At 32.7% G+C, this 16,628-nt stretch overlaps 1 protein-coding gene across 1 annotated transcript in view; it reads left to right on the top strand.

The window, feature by feature from the left end:
* Positions 1-423: 423 nt before the first annotated feature.
* The window catches only part of LOC138304996 (nischarin-like), a 32,028-nt gene continuing 15,823 nt past the window's right edge, over positions 424-16,628 (top strand). The window contains 18 exon segments of the mRNA XM_069245412.1: positions 424-588; positions 1,478-1,561; positions 2,286-2,468; positions 3,031-3,079; positions 3,584-3,679; positions 6,076-6,143; positions 6,486-6,581; positions 6,986-7,092; positions 11,584-11,617; positions 11,619-11,748; positions 12,367-12,425; positions 12,652-12,787; positions 13,241-13,252; positions 13,635-13,721; positions 14,742-14,800; positions 15,027-15,155; positions 15,603-15,719; positions 15,994-16,078. Of these exon segments, the coding sequence (XP_069101513.1) occupies positions 502-588; positions 1,478-1,561; positions 2,286-2,468; positions 3,031-3,079; positions 3,584-3,679; positions 6,076-6,143; positions 6,486-6,581; positions 6,986-7,092; positions 11,584-11,617; positions 11,619-11,748; positions 12,367-12,425; positions 12,652-12,787; positions 13,241-13,252; positions 13,635-13,721; positions 14,742-14,800; positions 15,027-15,155; positions 15,603-15,719; positions 15,994-16,078 (1,618 nt within the window). The 5' untranslated portion in view covers positions 424-501.

The raw sequence follows: 16,628 nt of genomic DNA, 5'->3' as shown, positions 1-16,628 counted from the left end.
TTACAGATGTGATTGTCACCTGAGCTGGAAAAGACCCATTACTCTAGTATTATAATTACTATCAATATATTAGATGTTTGTATATTTCATATCAAAATACTGATAATATCTCTCCCTTCTCTCTCTCTCTCTCCCTCCCTCCCTCTCTCCCTTCTCTTTCTCCCCCTCCCTCTCTCACCCTCTCTCTCTCACTCTAATAAAGTTTATCTGCATATAACTTTGGTCATCCGTTTGCTTGTATATGAAAAATAACCGGAACGGGCTTAATATCAGTTTTTTTTAACTTGTGCCCTATTCTTTTGGTATTGTAAAAATTGCAAATAAAATTTGTTTAAATAAAAAATCAGGGCTCATTTTCATGTTTCACTACTCCAGCGCATCTATAGCTACGCGCAGGAAATTAAAACGGTTAAAGGGAGGTAACTCCCACTGGAATAGGGCGGATTGAGGACTAAACAAATATGGCGGACAAGGAAAAACGAGAAACTCAGTGACACCAAAATGGCACATTTTGGGAAAGATCTGGATCATTTCAGTTCGTCACGAACTGTCAGAATCAAAGGATCGGAAACAGAGGAAAGCCATACGGTAAATATTTTATATCCAATGACATGACATTAAAGTTGTTTACTTCTTAGTTTTCCTTATGACGTACATGTATGTTTGTTTACAAATTCTGACTTGGACTAAATCACAAATTGACATTTTCTGCTTTTGGGTTGAACAATTGCTACTTGTTAGTGACATTAAGTTTCTTATTGTAAACTTTTATACATAACCTTTCTGTTTTGATGCATTTGTTGTTCTTGTTGTTCTGCCTGAATCCAGCGCTTTTATCATTTTGACATATTTTAAATAGGGTCGAGTTTAATTGTTTACCAAACAGTCACAGTGGGGTTGGCCTACCTAATGTGTTTATACAAGTGCTTTACTAGTGTTGCTGTTGCACAACTTGATCTAAATTTAAGTAAATCATCTGCTTCAAATGGCTAAGAGTAGACTTAATTAAATATTATTCTGTAAAATTACAGAGTTATCTCCCCTCGTGAGTAGTTATTGATTGCTAAGACATGTACAATTGATTAACAATATAATTGTTGCTTACAAAATAATAACGGCTACATCCACAAAGGAGGTATTTTAGTATTTTACCTATCCATGAATCATTTTAGGTGAATTATAACAAATTATTTGTTATAGTGTGTATGTGTATTGTAATTTGTATACATATAATTTATGTACCGATATATTTTACCCAATTAACTTATTGGGCTCTCTTGTATTTTGATGATGTCAAAATCTATAGATAAAACATTTAACAGTGAAAGGAAGGGGAGGTAAGCATTTGCTTTTATCTATTGGATCTAGAACTAGATCGTATATAATATATACAATTGCATATTGATGTTACATATACATGTATTGTATACGTTGCATGTATTTCAAATGTATGTTAGATTTCATTTTCTGTTTTTAGGTTTACACAGTGGAAGTTTCAGTTGGATCCTACACTTGGACAGTCAAACATAGATACAATGATTTCCTTATGTTGCATGAGAAGGTAATTATATAAGGCCAAATAAAAAAATATTCTTGTTTCTGGTAACACCCTTTAAAAATGAAGGGTCGGTAGGTAGGGATTTAAAAAATTTTTTTTTTAAAAGAACTATATATTTTTCTCGTCATCCCAGGCCAGTCTTGCAGCATGGATTTGATTCCCTGGAGACTATTGGTGTCTTATTATATATATACAAAAATGTGTAATGAACAATTACAAATTGCCAGTGGTCTTTCTACACAAGTAAGATTGTGTTGGCCTCTTAGAGACCCTGAAAAAGTGGCCTTGTTAAGCAGGTGGTCTTTAGATTACTTTTAGATTGTCACTTAGATACATATTTTATTGGTTTAATAATAATACTCTATTTAAGTATTATATCTTAGCCTGATAATTTTATATTGCAGTGCAATCGCCTCTGTATAGAAGATGCATTTGGAGTATATCATATATCTTGAACTCTCAATGCGACGTGTTCATTATTTATGTTCTTTGGGTTATTCAAAGTGTCATTTCCATTTGTTTAATTACAAGATACCAAATTAAATGTAATAGAAAAAAACCATTACAAATTATTGAATTGTGGAAAAATATATATCTTATTATTATTTGATATGCTGAACAGTTTGTAGCATACAAGACAGATTGGATGACGTCTTTTCTGTGGAAAAAATGAATAATTTATTTATGAGCAGTTTAATGTTTAGATTTTATGTCTTGTCTCCTATAGCTGGTTTCAATATGCAAGATAGACAAGACTTTATTACCACCTAAGAAGTTGTTTGGTAACCAGAGTGAGGGCTTTATAAAGAAACGTCAGGCTGAGCTAGAGGCTTACCTCCAGACTGTACTGTACTATGTGGCACACAAAGTCCCACCAGTACTGGCAGCCTTCCTGGAATTCAACAGATATGTAAGGATTTATGTCATTAATTATCTAAATTGTAATATTACCTGTTATAGCAATTTAGGTAGGTTTTTAAAGGGAGTCCAGAACACTAATTTTCAAATTTTGATGAGTCCCAGTACAAAGAAAAATAGAGAAATTTTGGCAAATCCCACAAGTCATGAGTCCAGGATTTGTCTAGGCGAGTCCTGTAAATAACTGCAGTGTTATATATATCTCCATAATATGGAGAAAATGGATATTGATGATGAGGTTCTGATCATTGATAACCATATCAGAATACATGTATATCTTTTGGTTGTAACTTGCAATTTTAGAATGTGCTCACTTGTATCAATTGATTATTTTGTGAAGTTTTGATGGAGGAGTATTCATCAAGGGAGATAACTGTGGATAATTGTAAAAGAACAATAGTATATAAGTAGTGGGAATTTTGGAGGTACATGTATTCAAGCTTGATAACTGCTCCTGAAATTTGTGAAATGTGTTTGTCTTATTACATTACCTTATTACCGTATGTAAAACTGTCCGTATCTTTTGTATATAACCACTTGATTAATTCCTTCAGGAAATCCATGGAATCACACAGTGTATGGCTGAGGATCTGTACAACAGAGGTTTGTATCACATCATTTATAGACTTACTGTGTCATAAGGGCAATGTTCTCTTTAAAACAAGTTAACATATAACTTTATAGATTAGTGATATTGCTTAATATGTAACTGGTGGAACCCTATAGTAACCAGGTTGTGTGTCCTTTAACATGCTCAACAGGCCAAGATCTGATAGGTTTATGTCTGTTAGGCTTATTGATCTGTAAGAAATATTTCAATGCTTTTATTATGAACATTTATGTGCTTACTTTGGTAGCACTATAAGTGTGGAGGTAAAATGTGTAAATCTTATCATTATATCGTTTTGTGAAAAAAAGAAGCAAAAATGTTAAAAAAGTACATTGATATCTTATGTAAACTTTTATTCATTCATGATGTAATTGTGTTTTAAAGAACTTGTTTGCTTTGAACAGCTTTGAGGTGACAAATGGTACATCCATTTACCCTAAAGGGGCATACAATAAGAAATAAGCCTGATACATTTATGTAATACACTACTGTTGTAGGAGATGTCCTGCTCCAGTCACGGGAGATGTATGAGGTCACACCACTACAACTGTACTCACTGACAGAACGCCTCAAGCTGCCAGAACCAACCTGTGGTAACTATTCTAATACTTTCTCCATTATTTCTTTTTTTCCCCAGTTTCCCTTTTTTGGTTATTAGTAGTTAATGTTTTATGTTCATTTTAAACTGAACCCCTTACTGCTGTAGCTCTACACTTAATACAGAGCTGTAGAGTGTTATATGAGTATGTATGTTGTAGCATCCTAACTGGTGTAATAATTCTATCTGGAGTTTCTTGGTATTAAATTTTGTTACAATACAATACAATATTGTTTCAGGCACAAGTAGTAAGATTGATTCCTAAGAGGTTAGATCATGAAATTATATCGCCATGGATAAGTCGTTTGACAGAAAAATACAAAAATAAGTCGCAGTGAAAATATGCTGGTTTATACTATTAATTTAGAAATTTAAGGCTTGGATTGTGAAAAATGAGTAACTTTGCCATTAGTAATGCAAACAAATTAAATAACTGATAATTGTATGGTGATGTTAACATTATTATTGTATGAATTGATTTTGGATTAAGTGCTACTAACATTTTTTATATTTGCTTTCCTTGTATTTGACTGTTGGCATGGTTTTGGTTCTTTTTAATTAGGAGGTAGGTCGGAATCTCTAACCCTTTATAAAAAAGACCTCATTAGTTCAATTTTAGATTTTCTTTGCAAGTCCCCTCCACATGTACATGTGTATGAAGCACAAGGCACCTTTTATTATCACATCTTACTGGGGAACTAACAAGGATGGCACATACACATATACATGTATAGTTTGTAGATTTTGCCTGCCTGATGATTATCATTATCACACTCACAAGTTGATGCCTTTGTTTTGACTAAGGTCATACATATGCTTACTTGCTTTGAAATATTGACATGTTTCGAATGCCTATATTGTCTAATAGAAACATACCTTGAGTGCATTTGACGTATTTGGCTACAAGTTAAGGAAGAAGAAAGCCTTGAGTGCATTTGACATATTTGGATACAAGTTAAGGAAGAAGAAATTTTAGATGTAGACCTTCTTTTGCTATGCATGTTTGTTCTTATTTTAATAAATATATGTTAAATATTTGAAAAAGAAATCATTATTTTGTTATTGTCATTAATGTCTTTTTGTCTAAAATTTGCTTTGAATCAAGTAGTACAAATACTAACATTTTTTTTTCCTTTGCTTTCTTTGTATTTGACTGCTGGCTTGGTTTTGGTTCATATTGATTAGGAGGTAGGTCAGAATCTCTAACCCTTCATAGAGTCCAGATTAATATTGCTGGTTTAGATCTGCTATGACCACTGCTATTCCCTTTCACAGATAGCACAAAGTGCCCCTTATCACATCTAGTTGACGTGAACTGACTAGGCTTAGACGTCTCAATACATTTTGATAGATTCAGGTTTTTGCTTACCTGAAATTTTGGTTGATGCTTTTTTGCTAAGATTATGACACCTGAAATTTGGTTGATTTTTTTGCTAAGATTATGACACCTGAAATTTGAATGATGCTTTTTTGCTAAGATTATGACACAGATGTCTACTTGCATTGATATGCGGGCATGTTGTTAATGACTGTATTGTCTAATGGAAACATGAGTACGTTTGGTAAAATGGACTACAAGAAATATAAAAGATTGTAAACCTTGTTTCACTATGCATGTTAGTGCTGATTTTACACTTTTACCCACAGAAGACAGTACCAAGTAGTATAGCTAGTAACATAGTAATTCCAATGATTGTATAGCTATAGCTAGTCCACCTGTTAGCTTCCTACCTAATGATTGTTTCTATCACTTTTGTTTTCTCTGCTTTACTTTACTACTCCCACCATGCTTGCTTTAAACTGCACTGTCCTTATACGGCTAGTTTGAAGTTTTATTTAATTGCTTTTAACTTATCTTTTATTTGCTATAAAAACAGTAAACATGCAGCTAAGAATTTATATGAAAATTGGAATAATTCACCTATTACATGATACCCAATAATGTTTGTGCGGGATTATTGTTTCTATTGGTGATGGAATGACATCAAAAGATGATATCCCACGCTAACGTCATTTCAGCGGAAAGATAACAAATAGTTACGTTTCCATCACCACTGGAGATACAAGTCCCACACATTATCGGGTATCACATGGTACGTGAATTAGTCTCATTGAAAACTTACACCTAAAGGAGAAATAATCAATACAGACATGTTAAACTTATAAGTGAAATGTTTACATTGAACATGTTTATATACAGCAGACCAAGAAATAATCATAAAAAATCAACAGGGGAGATATATTTTTTATGTTTGCGAATTTGTAAAAATTATCTAAGGATATGAATGTTTTAAGATATATATTAATTTGTCATATTTAACTTTTGATTTAATTTTCAAGCTTTGGAGAAATATACACAAATTTGTAATTGAAAATTCAATAATATTTCAGATAGTGGTGATGTAAAAAAGGACATTGGTCATATATTGGACTTCATAACCAGAGTTAAATACTTAAAGGTGAGCATGTCGTGTCAAGTAACGAAAGTCACTTATGTTTACATTAATTCATGAAAAAAGGTCCATGGACTAGATTTGCTAAAATATGAAATTTTCATTCAGAAATGTTTGATTTGCAAAAATATGATTTTTTCATTAAAAAATGCTGTTACACTGTATTTGTTATTCTAATATAGTTTTTGTAGATATCATTATTCATTTTATTTCGATGTTAAAAATCTCAGATGGAATGGGTATGTAAGTAGAAGTACTGTGTGATATATAATGTATGTTACTTTTGTAACTGTTGTTATTTACTAAAAGTAAATTGAATACTGTAACAATGCTTTTGTTGTAATCCAGGTGCATGGGAGTACAGATCCCGTGGGTACCAGTAATATAGATATGTCACAACTCAAGTTTGATCTGTCCCTGTTCAAGTCTTTACAATGTTTGGAGGTAAGTAGGCAGTGTAGACAGTAAAACCGTTCTTTCCCATTGTGGTAATGTTGTTCGTTTTCAATGATTCAACCAGAAGTTTCTGTGAAAGGTTCCATATTTGTACCTTCATGTTCACTAGACCACCAGGGCACAGTTTCATGAATATTCCTAAATTTTATATTTCTCCATAGGAAAACATTACAGATATTAAGGAAGGTTCCTTAACTTAATATTTTTGCTTTAATTTCCTTTGGGGAATCTAAGTTGAGGAATTCCTTTAAATTGAGGAATGTTCGTGAAATGGGGCCCAGACCTTTAGTTGTTGATAAGATTTTCTCATCAGAGTTCTGATATTAGAGTATCTCCCCCTAATTTGGAACTGAATAAAAACAGACCAAATTGTCCAATACTTTCATTTGTAGGTTTCCTTCAGTATTGCTCTCCAAATCTCAGGAATAGACACAATCAAACAGACTATGGACAGAATCACCCTTCACTACTGTGTCAGTAAAATTAGGGTAAGTATAATATAATAATGTCAGAGATTTAAACAAACAATGGACAGAATCACCCTTCACTGCTGTGTCAGTAAAATTAGAGTAAGTATAATATAATAATGTCAGAGATTTAAACAAACAATGGACAGAATCACCCTTCACTACTGTGTCAGTAAAATTAGGGTAAGTATAATATAATAATGTCAGAGATTTAAACAAACCATGGACAGAATCACCCTTCACTACTGTGTCAGTAAAATTAGGGTAAGTATAATATAATAATGTCAGAGATTTAAACAAACCATGGACAGAATCACCCTTCACTACTGTGTCAGTAAAATTAGGGTAAGTATAATATAATAATGTCAGAGATTTAAACAAACCATGGACAGAATCACCCTTCACTACTGTGTCAGTAAAATTAGGGTAAGTATAATATAATAATGTCAGAGATTTAAACAAACAATGGACAGAATCATCCTTCACTACTGTGTCAGTAAAATTAGGGTAAGTATAATATTATAATGTCAGAGATTTAAACAAACCATGGACAGAATCACCCTTCACTACTGTGTCAGTAAAATTAGGGTAAGTATAATATAATAATGTCAGAGATTTAAACAAACCATGGACAGAATCACCCTTCACTACTGTGTCAGTAAAATTAGGGTAAGTATAATATAATAATGTCAGAGATTTAAACAAACAATGGACAGAATCACCCTTCACTACTGTGTCAGTAAAATTAGAGTAAGTATAATATAATAATGTCAGAGATTTAAACAAACCATGGACAGAATCACCCTTCACTGCTGTGTCAGTAAAATTAGGTAAGTATAATATAATAATGTCAGAGATTTAAACAAATCATGGACAGAATCACCCTTCACTGCTGTGTCAGTAAAATTAGAGTAAGTATAATATAATAATGTCAGAGATTTAAACAAACCATGGACAGAATCACCCTTCACTTTGTGTCAGTAAAATTAGGGTAAGTATAATATAATAATGTCAGAGATTTAAACAAACCATGGACAGAATCACCCTTCACTACTGTGTCAGTAAAATTAGGGTAAGTATAATATAATAATGTCAGAGATTTAAACAAACCATGGACAGAATCATCCTTCACTACTGTGTCAGTAAAATTAGGGTAAGTATATATAATATAATAATGTCAGAGATTTAAACAAACAATGGACAGAATCATCCTTCACTGCTGTGTCAGTAAAATTAGGGTAAGTATAATATAAATAATGTCAGAGATTTAAACAAACCATGGACAGAATCACCCTTCACTTGTGTCAGTAAAATTAGGGTAAGTATAATATTATAATGTCAGAGATTTAAACAAACCATGGACAGAATCACCCTTCACTGGTGTGTCAGTAAAATTAGGGTAAGTATAATATAATAATAATGTCAGAGATTTAAACAAACCATGGACAGAATCATCCTTCACTACTGTGTCAGTAAAATTAGGGTAAGTATAATATATAATGTCAGAGATTTAAACAAACCATGGACAGAATCACCCTTCACTGCTGTGTCAGTAAAATTAGGGTAAGTATAATATAATAATGTCAGAGATTTAAACAAACCATGGACAGAATCACCCTTCACTACTGTGTCAGTAAAATTAGGGTAAGTATAATATAATAATGTCAGAGATTTAAACAAACAATGGACAGAATCACCCTTCACTACTGTGTCAGTAAAATTAGGGTAAGTATAATATAATAATGTCAGAGATTTAAACAAACCATGGACAGAATCACCCTTCACTACTGTGTCAGTAAAATTAGGGTAAGTATAATATAATAATGTCAGAGATTTAAACAAACAATGGACAGAATCACCCTTCACTACTGTGTCAGTAAAATTAGGGTAAGTATAATATAATAATGTCAGAGATTTAAACAAACAATGGACAGAATCACCCTTCACTACTGTGTCAGTAAAATTAGGGTAAGTATAATATATATAATGTCAGAGATTTAAACAAATCATGGACAGAATCACCCTTCACTGCTGTGTCAGTAAAATTAGGGTAAGTATAATATAATAATGTCAGAGATTTAAACAAATCATGGACAGAATCACCCTTCACTGCTGTGTCAGTAAAATTAGGGTAAGTATAATATAATAATGTCAGAGATTTAAACAAACATGGACAGAATCATCCTTCACTACTGTGTCAGTAAAATTAGGGTAAGTATAATATAATAATGTCAGAGATTTAAACAAACCATGGACAGAATCACCCTTCACTGCTGTGTCAGTAAAATTAGGGTAAGTATAATATAATAATGTCAGAGATTTAAACAAATCATGGACAGAATCACCCTTCACTACTGTGTCAGTAAAATTAGGGTAAGTATAATATTATAATGTCAGAGATTTAAACAAACCATGGACAGAATCACCCTTCACTGCTGTGTCAGTAAAATTAAGGTAAGTATAATAATAATAATGTCAGAGATTTAAACAAATCATGGACAGAATCACCCTTCACTGCTGTGTCAGTAAAATTAAGGTAAGTATAATATAATAATGTCAGAGATTTAAACAAATCATGGACAGAATCACCCTTCACTACTGTGTCAGTAAAATTAGGGTAAGTATAATATTATAATGTCAGAGATTTAAACAAATCATGGACAGAATCACCCTTCACTACTGTGTCAGTAAAATTAGGGTAAGTATAATATTATAATGTCAGAGATTTAAACAAACCATGGACAGAATCACCCTTCACTACTGTGTCAGTAAAATTAGGGTAAGTATAATATAATAATGTCAGAGATTTAAACAAACCATGGACAGAATCACCCTTCACTACTGTGTCAGTAAAATTAGGGTAAGTATAATATAATAATGTCAGAGATTTAAACAAACCATGGACAGAATCACCCTTCACTACTGTGTCAGTAAAATTAGGGTAAGTATAATATAATAATGTCAGAGATTTAAACAAACCATGGACAGAATCACCCTTCACTACTGTGTCAGTAAAATTAGGGTAAGTATAATATAATAATGTCAGAGATTTAAACAAACCATGGACAGAATCACCCTTCACTACTGTGTCAGTAAAATTAGGGTAAGTATAATATAATAATGTCAGAGATTTAAACAAACAATGGACAGAATCATCCTTCACTGCTGTGTCAGTAAAATTAGGGTAAGTATAATATAATAATGTCAGAGATTTAAACAAACATGGACAGAATCACCCTTCACTACTGTGTCAGTAAAATAAGGGTAAGTATAATATAATATAATGTCAGAGATTTAAACAAATCATGGACAGAATCACCCTTCACTATGTGTCAGTAAAATTAGGGTAAGTATAATATAATAATGTCAGAGATTTAAACAAATCATGGACAGAATCACCCTTCACTGCTGTGTCAGTAAAATTAGGGTAAGTATAATATATAATAATGTCAGAGATTTAAACAAACCATGGACAGAATCATCCCTTCACTGCTGTGTCAGTAAAATTAAGGTAAGTATAATATAATAATGTCAGAGATTTAAACAAACCATGGACAGAATCACCCTTCACTGCTGTGTCAGTAAAATTAGGGTAAGTATAATATAATAATGTCAGAGATTTAAACAAACCATGGACAGAATCACCCTTCACTACTGTGTCAGTAAAATTAGGGTAAGTATAATATAATAATGTCAGAGATTTAAACAAACCATGGACAGAATCATCCTTCACTTTTGTGTCAGTAAAATTAGGGTAAGTATAATATAATAATGTCAGAGATTTAAACAAACCATGGACAGAATCATCCTTCACTGCTGTGTCAGTAAAATTAGAGTAAGTATAATATTATAATGTCAGAGATTTAAACAAACCATGGACAGAATCACCCTTCACTGCTGTGTCAGTAAAATTAGGGTAAGTATAATATAATAATGTCAGAGATTTAAACAAACCATTTAAACAAACCATGGACAGAATCACCCTTCACTACTGTGTCAGTAAAATTAGGGTAAGTATAATATAATAATGTCAGAGATTTAAACAAACCATGGACAGAATCACCCTTCACTACTGTGTCAGTAAAATTAGGGTAAGTATAATATAATAATGTCAGAGATTTAAACAAACCATGGACAGAATCACCCTTCACTACTGTGTCAGTAAAATTAGGGTAAGTATAATATAATAATGTCAGAGATTTAAACAAACCATGGACAGAATCACCCTTCACTGCTGTGTCAGTAAAAATTAGGGTAAGTATAATATAATAATGTCAGAGATTTAAACAAACCATGGACAGAATCACCCTTCACTGCTGTGTCAGTAAAATTAGGGTAAGTATAATATAATAATGTCAGAGATTTAAACAAACCATGGACAGAAATCACCCTTCACTACTGTGTCAGTAAAATTAGGGTAAGTATAATATAATAATGTCAGAGATTTAAACAAACCATGGACAGAATCATCCTTCACTACTGTGTCAGTAAAATTAGGGTAAGTATAATATAATAATAATCAGAGAATACAACCATATCAAGACAATTCAGCACTTAAAACTGGCTGAGTCGGCTGACCTTCCTTGACCTTTCCTACAATACGTTTAGATCTCTTGACGCTTTACACACCAAGATTGGCAACTTGAAGACTCTGATTCTGGCTGGGAACAAATTAGACAGTCTACAAGGTAATACAGGTCACCAGATATACTGGTCTGGAGTTTCATGGTCACATGTCAGCTGACTTCATGCTGAAAAATACTTCTTACATGATATTATTTGATCAACAAGGAATCTAATTTTTTCAGGTTTGTTTTTCTGTAGGTATTTGATAAGAGCAGTACCATTAATATTCTTGTCATTAAAACAAAGTTTTGTCAGTTGCTCATGCTACTTGCATCACGATCTATCATTTATGCTTCAGTAGATACAGTTTTAATTGATCTTCTTACTAGGCAATTATAACTAATTAATGACATTGTCTAGGTGTTGTGCTACTTTCTAACCCCTTATTAGGTTAGACTTTGTATAATCTACAGAATTTGATACCATAATATATTTAGCTTTGATATATTGTATACAATTATATGTATTTTATACATAATGAAATGCAATGACATAGATAAATGGTTTGGCAGTACAAATGTACTTAGCTTTTTACAGGTGTGTAAACCACTTTATACAAATGCATATTCCTGGAAATACCCAACGAAAAGAGGAAACACCCATCTCTTTTCCTCTTCTCGAATATATTTGGTTAATAAATTTATTATAATTATTAAAGTTGCTACGTTTTTTGTGATCAGGACTCTCAAAGCTGTTTTCCCTCGAAAATCTGGATGTCAGTCATAATGAGATATCACAGGTAAGTCTGATTTGAATTGTGATACCTTAAGTAAAGCAGAGGTTATTATTGCAGAGTGTAATTGAAGTTACAAAAATTTAATTCTGACAAAGCAGAATAATTGTGATGGTCTGAAATAAGGGTAAGCAGGGATTGGAGTGGGTTGTATTGGTAACTCGCAGTCCTAAGACTAGTTTATTCTAGATGACGAAGGTACACCATATGTATATCTATTTTTGTGTTGTAGATGACGGAAGTACTTCATGTATGCAAACTGCCATGTCTGGAAGAGTTGCACATGAACAACAACCCAGTAACTACAGTTCTGGACTATCGTACCAAAGTTCTGTCTATTGTCTATGTTCATGGACCGAGCATCAGAGGTATTCTTAACTTACACATAGATCTTATACTGTGATCCAACTTACCTTTACATGCCATTATCTTCCACAGTGATAGAATGTGCAAATATTGATCACCATGATACAACTTTGATACAGGTAGAGCAAAATACTCAATTGACAGAAAATGGCATAATCAAATAATCAAATCACCTTGAAAAAGTTATAAGGTGTAGAAATGCACAATTTTGTCAAAGGGAAAACATGAAGATCTATTACAGAAATCAGTGTCAGAATATTTTCTAGGGTCTGCCTTTGTATTTTCTGACAAAAGCATACACCAGTTAATAAAATAAACATGATACATGTACAACGATAGGGTCCAAAGACATATCATTACATATTAAAGTTATTGTTAACTTTTATCAACTGGTCAGGACCAGAAGAAATCTGAGGCAGTTACATGAGTTTATAAACTAAAATCTGCTTTAACAGGTAATCCTGGATGACCACAAGCCTAGCCAGCAGGAACTGGACACTGTAGCTGTACTACAGGCTATACAGAAGTCCAAGGAAAACAAGGACAAGTCAAGGAAACCAATCACAAGGAAGGTAAACTATCACAATAATAGTCCAATAATTCTGCCCCACATTTTGAACTAAGACAGCACTCTTTCTGTGTCAGGTATTTTCTCCCTCTTTTCAAAGTCTATCACTGTTGTCGTCTGCATTCAATAAACCATTTTTTTTTTGCAATTATTAAATTTTGTGATTAAATTTCAAAACAGTTATAAATAGCAGAGATTGCTTTTTGTGGAATTAAAATTATTCAATCTTTATTTCGCCATCATTACATGTCTATATTAAACAGTCTTATTACTCTCTACAGTCTATCAGCGACGGACCGCTCCGTCTGGTTCTCCAGTTTTACCTGATCTTTATGAGGAGCAGGCTTCACCGCAGGCCAGTTCTACAGGTAATAATATGTATGTATCGGTCCAGTGTGGTGGGTCCCTCTCATGGACGCTTCCGCTCTGGCTTTAAAATTCAGCATGGCCTCTTTTCTGGTTTGTAACTTCGTTGTGAGTTTATGATTAGTAGATCAGCAAGCAGTAAACATAGATTTTGCATATAATAATTTGGAATTTCTGAAATGTTTAGCACTGCTTCAAATATAGATTGCTTCGTTTTGGATAACAACAACACAATAATCATGTTTTACACTGTATTTCATGCAATAAGTTTCCTTATTATCATGAAAGCCTCATTTACAAATTCAATAAGGGGAGAATTCCAATTATCGAGTAATCTCCCTTGATCTGTATTATCTAAACAGTCAATTGAAAGCTTTTTATGGAAATTAGATCCTTCTTGTTTAATGACCTAGTTAATTGCTTGCTTTTCCTATTTTTGATTTTATATTTCAATTTTGTTTCTTTTTACCTTGAGTTTACCTTTCCATCATGTGCAACTCTTATATATTATTACAATATACATGTATATTTCTATAATTGTAATTCTAAAAAACTACAATTATTCTTGTTCTAATACTAAATTTTAGTCAGTTGCTCATGCTACTTGCATCACGATCTATCATTTATGCTTCAGTAGATACAGTTTTAATTGATCTTCTTACTAGGCAATTATAACTAATTAATGACATTGTCTAGGTGTTGTGCTACTTTCTAACCCCTTATTAGGTTAGACTTTGTATAATCTACAGAATTTGATACCATAATATATTTAGCTTTGATATATTGTATACAATTATATGTATTTTATACATAATGAAATGCTAATGACAATGACATAGATAAATGGTTTGGCAGTACAAATGTACTTAGCTTTTTACAGGTGTGTAAACCACTTTATACAAATGCATATTCCTGGAAATGCCCAACGAAAAGAGGAACACCCATCTCTTTTCCTCTTCTCGAATATATTTGGTTAATAAATTTATTATAATTATTAAAGTTGCTACGTTTTTTGTGATCAGGACTCTCAAAGCTGTTTTCCCTCGAAAATCTGGATGTCAGTCATAATGAGATATCACAGGTAAGTCTGATTTGAATTGTGATACCTTAAGTAAAGCAGAGGTTATTATTGCAGAGTGTAATTGAAGTTACAAAAATGTAATTCTGACAAAGCAGAATAATTGTGATGGTCTGAAATAAGGGTAAGCAGGGATTGGAGTGGGTTGTATTGGTAACTCGCAGTCCTAAGACTAGTTTATTCTAGATGACGAAGGTACACCATATGTATATCTATTTTTGTGTTGTAGATGACGGAAGTACTTCATGTATGCAAACTGCCATGTCTGGAAGAGTTGCACATGAACAACAACCCAGTAACTACAGTTCTGGACTATCGTACCAAAGTTCTGTCTATGTTCATGGACCGAGCATCAGAGGTATTCTTAACTTACACATAGATCTTATACTGTGATCCAACTTACCTTTACATGCCATTTATCTTCTACAGTGATAGAATGTGCAAATATTGATCGCCATGATACAACTTTGATACAGGTAGAGCAAAACTCATTTGACGGAAAATGGCATAATCAAATAATCAAATCACTTTGAAAAAGTTTTAAGGTGTAGAAATGCACAATTTTGTCAAAGGGAAAATATGAAGATCTATTACAGAAATCAGTGTCAGAATATTTTCTAGGGTCTGCCTTTGTATTTTCTGACAAAAGCATACACCAGTTAATAAAATAAACATGATACAAGGATAGGGTCCAAAGACATGTCATTACATAAGTTATTGTTAACTTTTATCAACTGGTCATGATCAGGACCAGAAGAAATCTGAGGCAGTTACATGAGTTTATAACTGAAATCTGCTTTAACAGGTAATCCTGGATGACCACAAGCCTAGCCAGCAGGAACTGGACACTGTAGCTGTACTACAGGCTATACAGAAGTCCAAGGAAAACAAGGACAAGTCAAGGAAACCAATCACAAGGAAGGTAAACTATCACAATAATAGTCCAATAATTCTGCTCCACATTTTGAACTAAGACAGCACTCTTTCTGTGTCAGGTGTTTTCTCCCTCTTTTCAAAGTCTATCACTGTTGTCTGCATTCAATAAACCATTTTTTTTTTGCAATTATTAAATTTTGTGATTAAATTTCAAAACAGTTATAAATAGCAGAGATTGCTTTTTGTGGAATTAAAATTATTCAATCTTTATTTCGCCATCATTACATGTCTATATTAAACAGTCTTATTACTCTCTACAGTCTATCAGCGACGACCGCCCGTCTGGTTCTCCAGTTTTACCTGATCTTTATGAGGAGCAGGCTTCACCGCAGGCCAGTTCTACAGGTAATAATGTATGTATCGGTCCAGTGTGGTGGGTCCTCTCATGGACGCTTCCGCTCTGGCTTTAAAATTCAGCATGGCCTCTTTTCTGGTTTGTAACTTCGTTGTGAGTTTATGATTAGTAGATCAGCAAGCAGTAAACATAGATTTGCATATAATAATTTGGAATTTCTGAAATGTTTAGCACTGCTTCAAATATAGATTGCTTCGTTTTGGATAACAACAACACAATAATCATGTTTTACACTGTATTTCATGCAATAAGTTTCCTTATTATCATGAAAGCCTCATTTACAAATTCAATAAGGGGAGAATTCCAATTATCGAGTAATCTCCCTTGATCTGTATTATCTAAACAGTCAATTGAAAGCTTTTTATGGAAATTAGATCCTTCTTGTTTAATGACCTAGTTAATTGCTTGCTTTTCCTATTTTTGATTTTATATTTCAATTTTTTTTCTTTTTACCTTGAGTTTACCTTTCCATCATGTGCAACTCTTATATATTACAATATACATGTATATTTCTATAATTGTAATTCTAAAAACTAAAAT

The sequence above is a fragment of the Argopecten irradians genome, chromosome 12 (genome assembly GCF_041381155.1).
Source record: "Argopecten irradians isolate NY chromosome 12, Ai_NY, whole genome shotgun sequence".
NCBI classification, from domain to species: domain Eukaryota; kingdom Metazoa; phylum Mollusca; class Bivalvia; order Pectinida; family Pectinidae; genus Argopecten; species Argopecten irradians.
Note: the sequence above shows the minus strand (reverse complement) of the source record. Positions and strands in the feature narration are given on the sequence as shown.